Below are 19,407 nucleotides of genomic sequence, written 5' to 3'. Positions count from 1 at the left end.
CCTTAAAACCTACCTCTTTGACAAAGCTATTGGTCATCTGCCCTAATTTCTCCTTATGTGGCTCAGTGTCAAATTTTGTTTTCTAACGCTCCTGTGAAGCGCCTTGCGATGTTTTACTACATTAAAGATGCTACATAAATACAAGTTGTTATTGTTTAAAAGCATGGGGCCCATTGTGGAAGTGACATTGGTGAGTGGAGGCAGATTCAGTAGTAACTTTGAAAAGGAATTGGATGTATACTTGAAAAGGAAATATTTGCAGGGCTGTGGGGGAAGAGCAAGGGGAGTGGGGCGAATTGGAGAGCTCTTAAGAGCCGGCACAGGCACGATGGCCCAAATGACGGCCTCCTGTGAGCTGTAAGGAAGTTTTCCAGTTTCCAAAGGATGTAACAATTGCATTTCTTAACTATGTAGTGAGGTTTTATATATTGGCGACCTTTCTCTGGTATGTAAATCCTTTCTGTGAGCACATAGGAAAATTGCGGGAGAAGTCTGCTATCGGGACACTAACTATTAATCACCCTGTTAGCTTTGTGAAGAAACTGTGATTTAACTCTTCGGTGTTCATCTTTACCAAAGAGGGAGCTGCAAGGATGAGAAATGCAGGCGGGATTCTTTTGCTCCACTTATTCAGTTTTTGTGTTGCACGAGAGAGTTGCACCATTTACGCATGAAAACTTGTATTTATTTAGGTCATGCTCGATGACTGGTCGTCGAAAGCCTCCGAGGTTCAGGAAGTTAATCAGAAAGGGTCGGCTTTATGTCACCTGATCAAGATGCTGACTTCCCCAGCCCATTCGAGGACAACGTTAAAATCGGGTAAATGGTCTACGCTCTCGACTGAATTTTGTGTGCATTGTTCTGACGTGACATTTTAAGAGGCCCAGATCCCTTTTTAAATATCTAAATTACTTATTGGCTACAACTCAGTGATTGATGACTGGAATGAAGATTGTTCGTGGGGATTTTCAACCAGATTACAGTTTTATTTTTGTATACCAGTCCAGCAGGTTGCAAAATAGGGTATTTTGACAAATTTCAGTCACTGGTGTATGAAGTGTTGGAGACGGCTTCTTGCCATACCTGCTCTTAATAGATTTATAGGAATGCCATAAATCCACACCACCTCCAGTTGGACCTGCGTACCACTATCTGCCAGTCAATAAGCCCATATATTTAACTGAATGATGTTTCTAGGCAGAATTCCCAGAATTTCTAGTGCAATACTGATATTAAACATATTTTGTTCAGCTTTTTAATTTCATGGGTTGCTGGTTTAATGAGCTGCTGTAGTTCAATTTAAAAAGAAAGCTAAAGTTTTAATTAAATGTTGAAATGAGTCATTACTGTAACACAAATATCCTTCTGATTTAGCATAAAATATAAAAGCTTAATTTGTCAGGGTTTTCCTTGAGTGTTTTTGTAATTCCGCTCCCTTTTCATGGCTTCATATTTAACGATATTCTTTCTGTAGAATGATCTTTTATATGAACTGACCAAGAGCTACATGGGCTGCTGCTGTTGCTGTGTAATCAGAAGATTTAACTGGGTGATATTTTCACAGATGACCTTCCTTCTGGTGGAAGGCTGTTAAGCTGAAGAAACTTATTACAGTATAAGCAATAAGGACATAGTTTTGGTAAACTGCAGTTTCAAACAAGAGGCCGTGCAGCAAACTTACGGAAGTGGATACACAGTTTAAAACTTAGGAGTGACGGGGGAAATGGGGCAGAAGTGTTTTACCCAAAGGATGGTAGGATTGTGAAATGGGTTACCAGGAAAGCAAGTCAAGTGGATAGTACAAATGTGCTAAAGCTCCAGTCAGATCTATTACTGGAGAGCTGGGAATGAGCAATATGATGGGACAATGAGACAAAGAGAGAGGCCTATTGGGCTAATGGCCCTCAGGTGACAAGTAAAATTAGTCACTGCGCAAGACGAGTGTTTCAGCAACTGTGGACAGCTGGGAATGTATGAAACTTGCCATAGGTGCTGGAGCCTTTCTTTTAAAGCCCCTTTCTGAATTCCAAACATGGCTGTCAATCACCGTGAGGTCATGGGCTGGAATAGCATGGCGTGATATTAGTACTGAACCTGTTAAACCCATTGGTACAACACTCTGCTGTTTGTCACTTTAAGAAAACAATAAACTGTTTAAAATAAACCCATTTAGAGTACTGCGTTCAGTTCTGGGCAGTACACCTCAAGAAGGATATATTGGCCTTGAAGAGGGTGTGCAGCGCAGATTCATCAGAATGATACCGGGTCTAAAATGGTTAGATTATGAGAACAGGTTGCTTGTATTCCCTTGAGTATAGAAGATTAAGGGATGATCCAATTGAGTTGTTTAAGATGAGTTGATGGGGCAGATAGCAAGAACCTATTTCCTCTGGTGGGGGAGTCCAGAACAAGGGGGCGTAACCTTAAAATTAGAGCTCGGCCGTTCAGGGGTGAACATAGAATCATAGAAAGTTACAGCACGGAAGGAGGCCATTTCGACCCATTGTTCCCGCGCCGGCCAACAAAGAGCTATCCAGCCTAATCCCACTTCCCAGCTCTTGGTCCGTAGCCCTGCAGGTTAGAGCATCCCAAGTGCACATCCAAGTACTTTTTAAATGTGGTTAGGATTCCTGCCTCTACTACCCTTTCAGGCAGTGAGTTCCAGACCCCCACAACCCTCTGGGTGAAGAAATTTCCCCTCAAATCCCCTCTAAACCTTCCTCCAATTACTTTAAATCTGTGTCCCCTGGTTTTGACCCCTCTGCTAAGGGAAATAGATCCTTTCTATCCACTTTATCTATGCCCCTCATAATTTTATACACCTCAATAAAGTCTCCCCTCAGCCTCCTCTGTTCCAAGGAAAACAGACCCAGCCTATCTAGTCTTTCCTCAGAGCTAAGATTCTCTACTCCCGGCAACATCCTTGTAAATCTCCTCTGTACCCTCTCTAGTGCAATCACATCTTTCCTGTAATGTGGTGACCAGAACTGCACGCAGTACTCTAGCTGAGGCCTAACTAGTGTTTTATACAGTTGAAGCATAAACCCCCTGCTCTTCTATTCTATGCCACAGCTAATAAAAGCAAGCATTCCGTATGCCGCCTTAACCACCTTATCTACTTGGCCTGCTACCTTCAGGGATCTGTGGACGTGCACTTCAAGGTCCCTTTGTTCCTCTACACTACTCGGTGTCCTACCATTTAATGTGTATTCCCTTTCCTTGTTAGCCCTCCCCAAATGCGTTACCTCACATTTCTCTGGATTGAATTCCATTTGCCACTGTTCTGCCCACCTGACCAATTTATTGATATCTTCCTGCAGTCTACAGCTTCCTTCTTCAGTATCAACCACACAGCCGATTTTAGTATCGTCTGCAAACTTCTTAATCATACCCCCTATATTCAAGTCAGGATCGTTGATATATACCACAAAAAGCAAGGGACCTAGTACTGAGCCCTGCGGAACCCCACTGGAAACAGCCTTCCAGTCACAAAAACACCCATCAACCATTACCCTCTGCTTCCTGTCTCTGAGCCAGTTTTGAATCCAATTGACACTTTGCCCTGGATCCCATTGGCGTTTAACTTCGTGACCAGTCTGCCATGTGGAACCTTATCAAAAGCCTTGCTAAAGCCCATATACACTACATCAAACGTACTACCCTCATCTACCCTTCTTGTTACCTCCTTAAAAAATTCAATCAAGTTTGTCGGACACAAATCCATGCTGACTATCCTTGATTAATCTGTGTCTTTCTAAATGAAGATTTATCCTGTTCTTCAGAATTCTTTCCAATAATTTTCCCACCACCGAGGTTAGGCTGACTGGCCTGTAATTACTCGGTCTGTCCTTTTCTCCCTTTTTAAACAAGGGTACCACATTAGCAGTCCTCCAGTCCTCCGGCACCTGAAGCCAGAGAGGATTGAAAAGTGATGGTCAGGGCCTCTGCTATTTCCTCCTTTGTTTCGCTTAACAGCCTGGGATACATTTCATCCGGGCCTGGGGATTTATTCACTTTTAAAGCTGCTAAACCCCTTAATACTTCCTCTCTCACAATGTTTATTTCATCTAATATTTCACACTCCTCCTCCCTGATAGCAATGTCTGCTTCGCCCCTCTCCTTTGTGAAAACAGACGCAAAGTATTCATTAAGAACCCTACCGATGTCTCCCGCCTCCACACACAGATTACCCTCATGATCTCTAATAGGCCCTACCCTTTAGTTGCCCTCTTACTCTTAATATATTTATAAAACATCTTTGGGTTTTCCTTGATTTTACTTGCCAAGAATTTTTCATGCTTGATGTCAGGAAGCACCACTTCACACCAAGGGTAGTGGAAATCTGGAACTTTCTCCCCGAAAAAGCTATTGAGGCTGGGGATCAATTGGAAATTTCAACACTGAGATTGATGGATTTTTGTTCGGTTAGGGCATTAAGGATTACGGAACCAAGGTGGGTAGATGGAGTTAACTCTAATTGAATGGCGGAACAGGCTCGATGGGATGAGTGGCCTCCTCCTGTTCCTATTTCCCAGTATCACTTGGTGCTCTAACTTAAGTTGCTGAAGGTTATGGTAACACCTTTAGAAATATCTAACTTGAATCATTTTGACAGGTTTTGAGAACCCATTCTCTGCCTTTTAGAGTGAATCTTATTTGTTCAAAGCCTTTTGCAGAGTTTCATTTGTCTGGAAGGGAGTGGAGAGAACTTTAAATGAGTCTTGACTTTGTGTTTAATGCAACTAACAGGTTTCCTTTGCCCAATGTATTGGACTGTAGGCACACAAGTGGTGAATGGTGGAGGAGCAGTCTCTGGTGTCTGCGATTCCAAAGGTGAGGAAACCATTTCTCAAGTTGCATAACTTTACGGTCCAATCTTGCAATGAAATGATGAATGTGGGTTTTCTGGCAGCTTTACTCTTTGTAAGGAAATGGTTCGATAACAAAATCCAAACTGTCCAAGTTCTGTTGTTACAATATCAAAATATGATGTGTTTAATGTCGACTTAACATCAATTATCTTCGAATCGACAGCGTAGAAACAGGACATGCGGCCCAACTGGTCTATGCTGGTGTTTATACTCCACATGCGCCTTCTCCCACCCCTCTTCATCTCACCGTATCAGCATACCCTTCTACTCCTTTCTCCCTCGTGCTTATCTAGATTTCCCTTAAATGCATCTATTCTGTTTGTCTCAATTTATAGGGGTCTCTCCTCAAAACTATAGTTTCCCATCCCTGGCATCCTTCTGGTGAATCCATGCTATTTTTCACAGCTCCATTGGCACGATGGACCGAATGGCCTCCTTCTGAGCTGTATCATTCTATGATTGTCACTGTGGTGGAACTTGTGTCGTTCAATTGGGTGATGGGTGCACTTTCATAGTTGGGCTCCTGGTTGGGTTGTCCTCACCGTCAGAAAGTGATGCTTGACTGAATTAGCTGTGGTCACTTTTGGGGGTCATCCTCAGGTTGCCAACTCTGATTGGATGTATTCCTGGCAGTGTCATCACATGACCTTCCTCTGACCTGACCGCACCCCCCCCGCACGATTAGCCGTCCATCCACATGATGCAACGCCTTCGCACACTCCCACCATTGCACATCCAGCCTCATGACACCCACCTTCCCACACTGATTAGAAAGCAAATAGATTCTTCGTAACTTGATTAGATGAATCTTGACTGTCGGGTCAAATAGCAATTTTACCCACCCCCATCTCCAATATTTTTTAGAATTAATAAACAAAAGTGTTTAAAGAAAATGACAGAAAAAAACCTGGAGACTAATTTTAAACTCCTGGAGACTCCAGGACAATCCTGGAGGGTTGGCAACCCAGCCTCATCCTGTTACTGATAACCAGAAGGGTTAAGTGATCATCTGCACCAAATATGTTTTCACACCAGTGAAATTTAGATACAGAGAAGCAGGGATTGAAGTAAAGGGGGAGGGAGGAGGAAGAATATCAATTTTACATTAAAATAAATTATTGGTCTTGAAATTAAAGCAATGGATTCCTGGGGCTGGATTTTGTGAATGGAGGAGAGTTGGAGGCAGGACTGCTGCTTGTCATGTCAATGTCCCGCCTCCATCCTCGCCTGACCAACCAGAGGGATTTTCCCCTGATTGACCCTGTTAAGCCCATCATGCGGACTCAGCAGGCCAATTAGGGAGGAAGTCACTGACCGAGCACCTCAATGTCAGACGTACTATCTGTCAAGACTTCTTGAAAGAAAAAATGTCAGCGTTTGACAGCTCTGTGAAGCTGTCAAACACTGACATTCTCTGTAGTTTGATGAGCCCTTGTGTTCAGGACTCATCAATCCTTTCAAATTTGTAAATTTCACATGGTTGTTGGTACGGAGGTTCCTACAGCCAGTCTGTGAAATTGACAAGGAGGATGTCGGCTCTTCCGATCTACCGCGGCTGAAGGCTGTTGGAAGAAAACAAGGTAAGTGAACACTTTTTAAAACTTATCACTCACCTTGCATACTTACCACCCCACACTTGCACCCATCGCTCACCTCTACACCTTATTTCCAGGTGCCTCCGACCACCGCAGACCCCCTCCATGTCTCCTCCAACCAGGTGGGGTTCTCCGAGATCGGGAAGCCTTCACCTGTGAAGGTAAAATGGCACTAATCCTTTTTTCTGCCTGTTAAGCACATGTTAACAGGCAGAAAAAAGGATTAAATGCCTTTCCCGCCTACAGGAGACGGGACTGGAAGCTGCACATATTCCCGCCTCCTGGCAAAAGGGCACGGAGCCGGGATGGGGGTGGTTTTGCCACCCGCCCCCAGATTCTCCGAATTTACCGGCTGTCCCGCCTCCATGCCCGCCTCCTCGAGGCTTGGAAAATCCAGCCCCTGATGTGTTTCCCCCTATGGTATTTTATCACATCTGGCTACAGCTGAACTTTTTAGTGCTGATGTTGATTGAAGGTGTGAAATTTTGGTTATTGCTGTTTAGGAACATGGGAACAGGAGTCGGCCATTCAGTCCCTCAAGCCTGTTCCGCCATTCAGTTAGATCATGGCTGATCTCTATCTTAACTCAATTTACCCGCCTTGGTTCCGTAACCCTTAATACCCTTGCCTAACAAAACGCCATCAATGTCAGTTTTGACATTTTCAATTGACCCCCAGCCTCAACAGCTTTTTGGGGGAGGAAGTTCCAGATTTCCATTACCAGTTGGATGTTGACATGGTCAGGGATTCTGTAAGTAATGTGCAGCAAACTGTTGAAACTGAATTCTTGCAGATGGAATATTGTTAATCTATTAGTATAGCGATACTCAAGGGCCTTTGTTCTTAACCCTTGGGAGACTTTCTAAACTAAGTACCTATGAGCCTTTTATAACGACATGCAGAATAAAGACTTGCATTTATATAGCGTCCTTCACAACCTCAGGACGTCCCAAAGCACTTTAAAGCCAATGAAGTACTTTTGAGGTGTAGTTGCTGTTGTAATGTAGGAAATGCGGCAGACAATTTGCGCACCACAAGGTCCCACAGACAACAATGTGATAATGTCCAGTTAATCTTTTTTAGTGATGTTGGTTGAGAGATAAATATTGGGCAGGACACCGGGGATAACTCCCCATCTCTTCTTCGAAACAGTGCCTTGTGATCTTTTATGTCCACCTGAGAGAGCAGACAGGGCCTCAGTTTAATGTCTAAAGACAGCACCTCCAATAGTGCAACACTCCCTCAGTACTGCACTGGAGTGTCAGCCTAGATTTATGTGCTCAAGTCTTTGGAGTGGGGCTTGAACCCACGACATTCTGACTCCGGCAGGAGTGCTACCACTGAGCCTTGGCAATGTTGCCAAAGCTGGGATTGAGTGTTCCTTTTTTAAAATTCATTCACTGGATGTGGGCGTCACTGGCAAGGCCAGCATTTACTGCCTATCCCCAATTGTCCTTGAGAAGATGGCGGTGAGCCGCCGCCTTGAACCGCTACAGTCTGTGTGGTGAAGGTACTTCCACAGTGCTGTTACAGAGGGAGTTCCAGGATTTTGACCCAGCAACGGTGAAGGAACAGTGATGATGAAGGAACAGCGATATATTTCCTTGTCAGGCTGGTGTGTGACTTGGATGGGATCTTGCAGGTGATGGTATTCCATGCACCTGCTGCCCTTGTCCTTCTAAGTGGTAGAGGTCGCGGGTTTGGGAGGTGCTGTCGAAGAAGCCTTGGCGAGTTGCTGCAGTGCATCTTGTAAATGGTACGCAGTGAAGCCACAGTGAGCTGGTGGTGGAGGGAGTGAATGTTTAAGGTGGTGGATGGGGTGCCAATCAAGCTGGCTACTTTGTCCTGCATGGTGCCAAGCATCTTGTGTGTTGGAGCTGAACTCATCTAGGCAATTGGAGAGTATTCCATCACACTCCTGATTTGTGCCTTGTAGATGGTGGAAAGCCTTTGGGGAGTCAGGAGGTGAGAAACTCACTGCAGAATACCCAACCTCTGACCTGCTCTTGTAGCCATAGTATATATGTGGCTGGTCCAGTTACATTTCTGGTCAATGGTGACCCCCCCAGGATGTTGATGGTGGGGGATTTGGCGATGGTAATGCCATTGCTTGTCAAGGGGAGGTGGTTAGACTCTCTCTTGTTGGAGATGGTCACTTGCCACTTATCAGCCCAAGCCTGAATGTCGTCCAGGTCTTGCTACATGCAGGCACAGACTGCTTCATTATTTGGGGAGTTGCGAATGGAACTGAATACTACAATCATCAGCCAACATCCCAACTTCTGACCACCTGATGGAGGGAAGATCAGTGATGAAGCAGCTGAAGATGGTTGGGCCTAGGACACGGCCCTGAGAAACTCCTGCAGTGATGTCCTAGGGCTGAGATGATTGGCCTCCAACAACCATCTTCCAGCCAGTGGAGAAATTTCCACCTGATTCCCATTGACTTCAATTTTAGTAGGACTCCTTGATGCCACACTCGGTCAAATGCTGCCTTGATGTCAAGGGCAGTCACTCTCACCTCACCTCTGGAATTCAGCTCTTTTGTTGATGTTTGGACATAATGAGGTCTGGAGCTGAGTAGTCCTTGCGGAACCCACACTGAGCATCGGTGAGCAGGTTATTTGTGAGTAAGTGCTACTTGATAGCACTGTCGACGACACCTTCCATCACTTTGCTGATGATTGAGAGTAGACTGATGGGGCGGTAATTGGCCGGATTGGATATGTCCTTTTTGTGGACATGGCATACCTGAGCAGTTTTCCACATTGTCGGGTAGATGCCAGTGTTGTAGCTGTACTGGAACAGCTTTGGTAGAGGCACGGCTAGTTCTGGAGCGCAAGTGTTCATTATAGCCAGGGGTGTTGCCAGAGCCCATAGTCTCTGGTGTATCCAGTATGCTCAGCTGTTTCTTGATATCACATGGAGTGAATTGAATTGGCTGAACACTGGCTTCTGTGACAGTAGGGACCTCAGATGCAGGCCAAGATGGACCATCCACTCATTACTTCTGGCTGAAGATGGTTGCAAACGGTTCAGCCTGGTCTTCTGCACTTAGGTGCTGGGCCCACCATCATTGAGGATGCGGATGTTCATGGAACTTCCTCCTCCCGTTAGTTGTTTTAATTGTCCACCACCATTCACTACTGGATGTGGCAGGACTGCAGAGCTTTGATCTGATCCGTTGGTTGTGGGATTGCTTAGCTCTGTTTATACCATGCTACTTCTGTTTAGCATGCATGTAGTCCTGTGTTGCAGCTTCACCAGATTGGCATGTTTGAGGTACGCCTGGTGCTGCTCCTGGCATGCTCTTCTACACTCCTCATTGAACCAGGATTGGTCCCTGGCTTGATCGTAACGGTAGAGTGAGGGATATGCCGGGCCATAAGGTTACAGATTGTGGTGGAATACAATTCTGCTGCTGCTGATGGCCCATAGCACCTCATGGATGCCCAGTTTTGAGCTGCTAGATCTGTTCTGAATCTTTCCCATTTAGTTCGGAGGTAGTGCCACACAACACAATGGAGGATCTTCTCAGTGTGAAGATGGGACTTAGTCTCCACAAGGACTGTGCGGTGGTCACTGCCATCAATACTGTCATCAACAGAGGCATCTGCGACAGGTAGATTGGTGAGGATGAGGTCAAGTAGGTTTTTCCCTTGTGTTGGTTCTCTCACCACCTGCCGCAGGCCCAGTCTGGCAGCTACGTCCTTGAGGGCTCGGTCAGTAGTGGTGCTATTGAGTCACTCTTGGTGATGCACATTGAAGTCCCCACACCCAGAGTACATTCTGTGCCCTTGCAACCCTTGGTGCTTCTTCCTAGTGGTGTCCAATATGGAGGAGTACTGATTCATCAGCTGAGGGAGGGCGGTAGGTGGTAATTAGCAGGAGGTTTCCTTGCCCATGTTTGACCATGGTGTCTGAAGTCAATGTTGAGGACTGCCAGGGCTACTCCTTCCTGACTGTATACCACTGTGCCGCCATCTCTGGTGGGTCTGTCCTGCCGGTGGGACAGGACATACCCAGGGATGGTGATGGGAGAAGTCAGGACGTTGGCTGAAAGGTATGATTCTATAAGTATGACGATGTCAGGCTGTTGCTTGACTAGACTGTGGCACAGAAACATAGAAACATAGAAGATAGGAGCAGGAGTAGGCCATTCGGCCCCTCGAGCCTGCTCCGCCATTCAATGCGATCATGGCTGATCATCCAAATTCAGCACCCTGTCCCTGCTTTCTCCCCATATCCCTTGATCCCTTTAGCCTTAAGAAATATATCCAACTCCTTCTTGAATATATTTAATGAATTGGCCTTTACTGCCTTCTGTGGTAGAGAATTCCACAGGTTCACCACTCTCTGGGTGAAGAAATTCCTCCTCATTTCTGTCCTAAATGGCTTACCCCTTATCCTTAGACTGTGACCCCTAGTTCTGGACTCCCCGACCATCGGGAACATCCTTCCTGCATCTAGTCTGTCCAGTCCTGTCAGAATTTTATAAGTTTCAATGAGATCCCCTCTCATTCTTCTAAACCCCAGTGAGTATAAGCCCAATCGACCCAATCTCTCCTCATATGTCATTCCTGCCATCCCAGGTATCAGCCTGGTGAATCTTCGCTGAACTCCCTCCATGGTGCAGCAGGCGGTTAAGAAGGCAAATGGTATGTTGGCCTTCGTAGCAAGAGGGTTCGCCTACAGGAACAAGGATGTCTTGCTACAGCTGTACAGGGCCTTGGTGAGACCGCACCTTGAGTATTGTGTGCAGTTTTGGTCGCCTTACCTGAGGAAGGACGTTCTTGCCATGGAAGGAGTACAGCGAAGATTCACCAGGCTGATACCTGGGATGGCAGGAATGACGTATGAGGAGAGATTGTGTCGATTGGGCTTATACTCACTGGAGTTTAGAAGATTGAGAGGGGATCTCATCGAAACCTATAAAATTCTGTCAGGCCTGGACAGACTAGATGCAGGAAGGATGTTTATGATGGCCGGGGAGTCCAGAACCAGGGGTCATAGTCTAAGGATAAGGGGTAAGCCATTTAGGACTGAAATGAGGAGGAATTTCTTCACCCAGAGAGTGGTGAACCTGTGGAATTCTCTGCCGCAGAGGGTGGTGGAGGCCAGTTCATTAAATATATTCAAAAAGGAGTTGGATATATTTCTTAAGGCTAAAGGGATCAAAGGATATGGGGAGAAGGCAGGGACAGGGTCCTGAATTTGGATGATCAGCCATGATCTCATTGAATGGCGGAGCAGGCTCGAAGGGCCGAATGGCCTACTCCTGCTCCTATCTTCTATGTTTCTATGGCAAGAACATCCTTCCTCATAAGGTGACCAAAACTGCACACAATACTCAAAATGTGGTCTCACCAAGGCTCTGTACAACTGCAGCAAGACATCCTTGTTCCTGTACTCAAACCCTCTCGCTACGAAGGCCAACATACCATTTGCCGCCTTAACCGCCTGCTGCACCTGCATGCTTACCTTCAGCGACTGGTGCACAAGGACACCCAGATCTCGTTGCACTTCCCCTTCTCCCAATCTATTGCCATTCAGATAATCTGCCTTCCTGTTTTTGACACCAAAGTGGATAACCTCGCATTTATCCACGTTATATTGCATCTGCCATGCTTCTGCCCAATCACCCAACCTGTCCAAATCATCCTGTAGTTTCTCAACATCCTCCTCACAGCACACACGCCCACCCAGCTTTGTGTCGTCTGCAAACTTGGAGATATTACATCTAGTTCCCTTGTCTAGATCATTAATATATATTGTGAATAGCTGGGGTCCAAGGACCGATCCCTGCGGTACCCCACTAGTCACTGCCTGCCACTCGGAAAAAGACCCGTTTACTCCAACACTTTGCTTTCTGTCTGCCAACCAGTTCTCTATCCAAGTCAGTACCTTGCCCCCAATCCCATGTGCCTTAATTTTATACGCTAATCTCTTATGCGGGACCTTATCGAACGCCTTCTGAAAGTGCAAATACACCACATCCACTGGTTCTCCCTTATCTATTTTACCAATTACATCCTCAAAAAATTCCAGATTAGTCGAGCACGATTTACCTTTTGTAAATCCATGTTGACATTGTCCGATCCTGTCACTGTTTTCCAAGTGCTCTGCTATTACATCTTTTATAATGGACTCTAGCATGTTCCTCACTACTGATGTCAGGCTTACCGGTCTGTAATTCCCCGTTTTCTCTCTACCACCTTTTTTGAATAATGGGGTAACATTAGCTACCCTCCAATCCATGGGTACTGTTCCAGATTCCATCGAATGTTAGAAGATGATCAGCAATGCATCTACTATTTGTAGGGCCACTTCCTTAAGTACCTTAGGATGTAGATTATCAGGCCCTGGAGATTTATCGGCCTTCAATCCCATCAATTTCCCTAACACCATTTCCCTACAAATACTGATTTCTTTCAGTTCCTCCCTTTCATTAGACCCTATGTTCCCTGACATCTCTGGGAGGTTATTTGTGTCCTCCTTTGTGAAGACAGAACCAAAATATATATTTAATTGGTCTGCCATTTCTTTGTTCCCCATTATAAATTTTGTCCAATTTTGGCACAAATCCCCAGATGTTCGTGAGGAGGACTTTTCAGGGTCAACTGGGCTGGGGGTGCGCCTTTGTCGTGTCTAAATCCTAGGTCGATGCCTGGTGATCCGTCCAGTTTTATTCTTATTGTTTTTCGTAGCAGTTTGGCACAACTTAGTGGCTTGCCAGGCCATTGCCAAGGGCAGTTAAGAGTCAACCACATTGCTGTGAGTCTGGAGTCAAATATAGGTCAGACCAGGTAAGGACAGATTTCCGAAAGGACATTAGTCTCCCTGCTTTACTAGCTCTCCAACAAAGATGAAGGGGATGTTATCTGAGGTCGAGCTATTCCACTATCTACAGGCTCTGTTTAAAGTTAGGAATGAGGGATCTATGGAAACTATTGGTTCTATTTCCTTTCCTCCTTCCCCATGGGGAATTTTCATACTCCAGCATGATTGAAATCAAGAGCGAATCCAGGTCCGGTCACTTGTGTTGAAGTATTCATGAGAGTGACCATTAAGCAAGAGACTATTTCAATTCTAACCCTTGATTTTAAAAACTAGATTATTTGTTTACCTTTTGAAACTGGGGCTGCAATAGAAAAAGAAATAATATAATCTTCACACTTCATTAGAGACCAGCTCAAAAATATATTCAAAAGTTAACACTATAACTGGACTAGTTTGCTTTCAGATTTAAAAAAAGGAACTTGGATAAAAATACAGGTCCACAACCCCTTATCCGCAATTCCGAAAAGCTCTGAAAACCGAAAGTTTTCCCCCATCACGCTCGCGCCCCGACCTCCCCCCTCGCGCCCCGACCTCCCCCCTCGCGCCTCGCACCCCGACCTCCCCCCCTCGCGCCCGACCTCGCGCCCGACCTCCCCCCCCCCCCCCCCCGCGCCCCGACCTCCCCCCTCGCGCCCCGACCTCCCCCCTCGCGCCTCGCACCCCGACCTCCCCCCTCGCGCCCGACCTCCCCCCCCCCTCGCGCCCGACCTCCCCCCGCGCCCCGACCTCCCCCCTCGCGCCTCGCACCCCGACCTCCCTCCCCCCCCCCCCCTTGCGCCCCGACCTCCCCCCCTCGCACCCCGGCCTCCCCGACCTCCCCTCGCGCCCCAACCTCCCCCCCCCTCGCGCCCCGACCTCCCCCCCCTTCGCGCCCCGACCTCCCCCCCTCGCGCCCCGACCCTCCCCCCTCGCGCCCTGACCCTCCCCCCTCGCGCCCTGACCCTCCCCCCTCGCGCCCCGACCCTCCCCCCTCGCGCCCCGACCCTCGCGCCCGACCCTCCCCCCTCGCGCCCCGACCCTCCCCCTCGCGCCCCGACCCTCCCCCCTCGCGCCCCGACCCTCCCCCCTCGCGCCCCGACCCTCCCTCCTCGCGCCCCGACCCTCCCTCCTCGCGCCCCGACCCTCCCCCTCGCGCCCCGACCCTCCCCCCTCGCGCCCCGACCCTCCCCCCTCGCGCCCCGACCCTCCCCCCTCGCGCCCCGACCCTCCCCCCTCGCGCCCCGACCCTCCCCCCTCGCGCCCCGACCCTCCCCCCTCGCGCCCCGACCCTCGCCCCCCGACCCTCCCCCCCTCGTGCTCGCACCCCCGACGTTCAAGTATCACATTTCAGTTTGTGAATGTGCGGCAGCAATGGGACCAAATTGATGCAAGATCCAATACTGAGTGGCAATAAGAACAAAACTCTATCGGGAAACAGAAGTTAATAGGTGAACTTCAAACACAATGTCTGAATAAAAGAGGAACAATTTACAGTGATCTACTTGCAGTATGGCCTTCCTCAATCATCAGGGCTTTTTTTTTTAAAAGCTCAATTCATTTTGTACCGTTCTGAAATCCGAAAAATTCCGAATTCCGAAACACATCTGGCCCCAAGGGTTTCGGATAAGGGGTTGTGGACCTGTAGTAGCAGCTACATTTGGGGTAATGCCCCTTAACCTTGAACACTCCACTGGGACTACTTAGAATTTGCTTTAGTTGTAAGAATAGAAATCACACTTGACTTCTTCTGAATTTGTGTTGAGTAGCGGAACTCCGAACTACAAAATTTAGACCAAACACACTACTTGTACTTGCATGAACTTTATAACTCTGAGTTATTTGAGTTAAGGCATGTCTTTCAAAAAAAACTTGTCATCAGTGAGATGGTGAAGTATGTTTCCTGGTTGCAGAGCTGACCGCTATCCAGCAAGATATTGCAGATGTGAATCATCAGTATGAAGATGTGGGAGGCTTGCTGAAGGACAAGGAGAGTCAGCTGGAATCCATGCTGGCACAGAGGCAGCAAATCGAAGAGGAAGCCCATTCGGTCAAGGGATGGTTAGAGTCGATGGATAAGAGAGCAGCATCTTGGGATACGTTGCCAACAGAGACTGAAGCTATAAAGGAACAAGTTGAACAACATAAGGTGTGTGTGTGTGTGTATATGTATGTATATATGTGTATATATATGTTTGTCCTGGTGAAAAATGTCAGTGGAGTGACAAACTTTATTGACTAATTAGTAGATTAACCTCTCTTTTAACCTTTTTAAAGATGAAATTTTACAATAAACGTTATTGGGCGGGATCTTGCTGGAGCAGGGCATCTCGCAGCGTGCGCCGTAAGTTAGACTTTCCCCTCTCCCTTCAGCTTGAAAATTTTTGCACGGTTACTTGTTGGACGTGCGAGCTGATAAAGGCGCGGCGAGGGCAACGGGGCATCTGAGACCTTCGTGAATGACAGGACCAACAGTCTCTCTCCTCAACCAATGAGATTTAAGGATTGAGAATGCAACAGAAGAACAACAGAGAAGGCATTATGGTGAATTAGAGTCAAATCAGGTGCAGAAATAGAAATCGAGAGAGGGAAAGAACGATTGGATTGAGAGAGAAATAAAAGAGACAGAAAGGAAAAGTAAGAAAGAAAACAAATGTAAAATTTGACATTTAAAAAATCTCTAACAACAATTGACTACCTGCAGGAATGAGATTGAACAGCTTAAATTGTTCCCTTCCTGGGCCAGAGAGGTTGATTGACATTGCATTAACAATTAACACATGGTTAAAAAGGTACTTCTGCTCTTAATTACCAGACTTAACTTTCTGCCGAGAGTTTAATGGGCAATTAATGTGCAAATCCAGCAAATTCTTACAAATAATGGGGAGGTTGAGGGCGCGATACTGTGTGTGCGAAGCATCGATCAGCAAGTTCTGGAGATTCATAACTCACGGAGTATCTCTTAACCCCCTGAATTTGCTGGCCGATTTGTGCATTAATAATGGCGTGCGTCGTTAGCACGCCATTATTTTTCCAGTAAGATCTGGCCCAATACTTTAGCACTAGCTCCTTGTATATCCCTTTTTCTTACTGCACCTGAAACATGATTAAGCTGCAGTAAAGTTAAACTGCTATGGATATGATTAATTGCAATGCATTGATGGTGTTGATGATCAGGAGAATGGGGCAGTGTGCTAGTGGATAGGATGTGGGTTCACACACAATTTTCAGTAAAGCCATTTTCTGATCTTGGCTAGGCCATCCCAGGGAAGGGCAGTAGAATGGAGATGGAATGGGAAAAGGCACATTACAATGTGTGATCACTGATGACCTCTTATTGTACGCAGTTGATTTTCTTTGTACCAAACTAGAAGGCTTTGTGCCAGCAGTGTTGTGCTTGTGATAACAATATCATTGCACTTGTGAGCTTCAAAGTGAAATTGAACAGATGGATATAGTAGGACCATTATGGCCCAGTTTTATTGCCGTTTAACTAGGGAGGGTGAAGTCGCCGATCTAACAGTGTATTATCTTCTGCTAAGAGACCCTCGAGGAGGCAGTCTTGGTACTTAAACGCAACCACAATCTATGTTAAATGAAGTTTCGAGAGTTCCCAATTTATAAAACTTTTTAATGTAACCAAAAACCTAGCTTTCGTATACCAAGCCTGCTCCAAAAGAATGGTCAAGGATGGTGTGTGGCATTGGGAACAACATAACATGGAAGGTGGTTGAGTAGACAGTATGAGAAATAGATAACCATCACTAGTTGAATAAAACGTCTCCTCACACCTCCTAATATTGTTGAATGCGATGAGGACTGAAGCTCAAATCAGTCACTACGCATTCCCAGCTGTCGAATGAGGCTTCTTTTCTGAAGAGTAAGAAGAGAGGTTTTATTGAAGTGTGCAACTCCTCCTTTCTTACCTCACCGGGTTCGGAGAAAGTTACCGATTATGGTGCCCAGTAAGAAAGAGATTGCGACATTTGTCATGGATGTCTGAGGAGATTAATTGTGGGTGATGCGATGGTCTGGGCATTGGAGTGGTTAATGAGAAGAGATCGCAGAGCTTCTCCAGAATGACAACTTTTTCTGTTGGTTCTTTAATGCTTAAGTCTGCCTCCTTTCTAATAGGGGTTGGTTTCCTGTCCAACGAATGAAACTACTGTGACTAAAATATTTGAAATACAAGTGTTTTGATCTATTTAGGATAACTGTAGAAAGTTTAAAAGTCGTAGCAACGTAAAAAGTCTTCAGATGCCAAAAATGCGCCAATAGAAATTGAGGGAGAACTGGAGCTGTTAGTTATAAATATTCCATTACACTTGCATCTGATTGTGTGTCTCTTGTTTTTAGTGTTTTGTGGTGAATTGTAGAGTAATCTACTTAAATAAAAGTATTTGGCCAACAATGTTCTTGCTGCTTCTTATCTGTCTGATCTAACTAAGAAATAGTTTTTTGATTTGTATCCCTTTCAATGTTGTCGGGCTTAATTGGTAAATTGAAAATGCCTGATCTAGAGACATCTAGAGCTTGATAAATTATTACCAATTTCCTTGTGCTCCATTGCTCCAGGTGTTTGAAGCAGAGTTGAACCAAAACACTGGCAAAGTTGAACAGGTGAAAGAGAAGTTGGCGTTGTTGCTAAAGGAAAACCCGGACTCATCTGAAACTGTGAAATGGAGGCAGATGTTGGATTATATAAGTAATGTCAATCTATCTATTGGACAACCACATAGAAGAACCATTGTTTAATGTCAGCTATATAACGTGTTTGTTAGATATCTAAAATGTCATCCATCCTCTGTTAGTTAAACCATTGCAATTTTTCAGCTTGTGTTTGTATGGTATGCTGGATTAAAACACTATCCTTTCATCTTTGGAACCAATCTGGGACATGGTAACATAAGAACAAGAGTAGGCCATTCAGCCCCTCAAGCCTGTACCGCCAATCAGTTTGATCATCACTGATCTGAACCTTTACTTCATTTACCCGCCTTCGATCCATGTCCCTTCATACCCTTACCCAACTATCGATCTCAGTCTTGGAAAATTTAAATTGGCCCTCAGCATCCACAACATTTTGGGGGAACAGAGTTCCAGATTTTTGTGTGCGTGTGTGTGTGTCTTCCTCACTCATTTCACTCCTAAATGACCTAGCTCTAATTTTAAGATCCAGAACACTGATTATCCACATTTCAACAGCAGTTGTCAGAGGCCAGAAAATGGGCCGATTCTGAGCTTGAAGCCTTGTTGGGATGGAGGGACTCTTACTTAGTTTATGGCCTGTGTTTTACATGTTTTTTTTATGCAGGCTTTAGATGCACAGAAATGGAAAGTGCTAATTTCTCAAGCCACTTAAGTGTCTGAATTGAGCCAAAATATACATTAATCACTTTGTGGTGGGGACTTAGTTTTTGTGATATATGAAAGAAAGACTGACTGAAAGACTTGCATTTATATCGCGCCCTTCATGATCTCAGGACATCCCAAAGCGCTTTACAGCCAATGAACTATAATGGCCTTACATTAAGAATGAATACAGGAACAGGATAAAATAGTAAGGTTCATCCGCATACTAGTTAGTTTACAACAGTTACCAGTAAATTCACTATACAGTCAAAAGCAACCTGATCTGGAGTTGAGGCACGATTTGAATGTTGCTGAAATGTGCACACTTGCTGCATCACGGAACAGACCCTCCTGTTCAGTGCACAAACAAACCTGTGTCTCCTTCATTTCAATGCAGACCTGATGTGGCCGTTTTATTGTAACCTCTTCATTATTTCTCTAATAATCTTGTTAAGATTAACCCTGCGCTAAATAGTTTCCTTGTCTCTTCATTCAAAATGACAAGCCTTCTCCGTAGGCTTTCCCAGTAGAACACCAAGACTCAGCAAATGTGCAACTGTTGGTGACTCAATAAGGAGCAAGATGAGAAAATGAGCAAAACATAAATGAGAACTGTCGGAAAGTCTAATGCAGCAGAAATGCTCATTAATATGAATCGAGTATTTTCTCTGCTGTACAGTGAATGAATGGCTGGTGTCCAATGCCTGACATACCTTCCATATGTATCTGTATCATTCTCTTTGAGCTAATCTCTCAAAGTATTTTCTGTTTGT

General features: G+C 45.7%; 1 protein-coding gene across 1 annotated transcript in view; it reads left to right on the top strand.

Annotated features, from left to right (window-relative positions):
* Positions 1–19,407, top strand: part of dst (dystonin) — a 337,440-nt gene that overhangs the window by 161,804 nt on the left and 156,229 nt on the right. Inside the window, exons 47-50 of the mRNA XM_085998161.1 lie at positions 693–819; positions 4,780–4,833; positions 15,196–15,431; positions 17,858–17,987. Coding sequence (XP_085854287.1) covers positions 693–819; positions 4,780–4,833; positions 15,196–15,431; positions 17,858–17,987 — 547 coding nt within the window. The remainder of the gene's footprint in view (positions 1–692; positions 820–4,779; positions 4,834–15,195; positions 15,432–17,857; positions 17,988–19,407) is intronic.

This window comes from Somniosus microcephalus, chromosome 9 (assembly GCF_052327205.1).
Source record: "Somniosus microcephalus isolate GS21.2 chromosome 9, FLI_Smic_1.0, whole genome shotgun sequence".
Taxonomy (NCBI): domain Eukaryota; kingdom Metazoa; phylum Chordata; class Chondrichthyes; order Squaliformes; family Somniosidae; genus Somniosus; species Somniosus microcephalus.
Note: the sequence above shows the minus strand (reverse complement) of the source record. Positions and strands in the feature narration are given on the sequence as shown.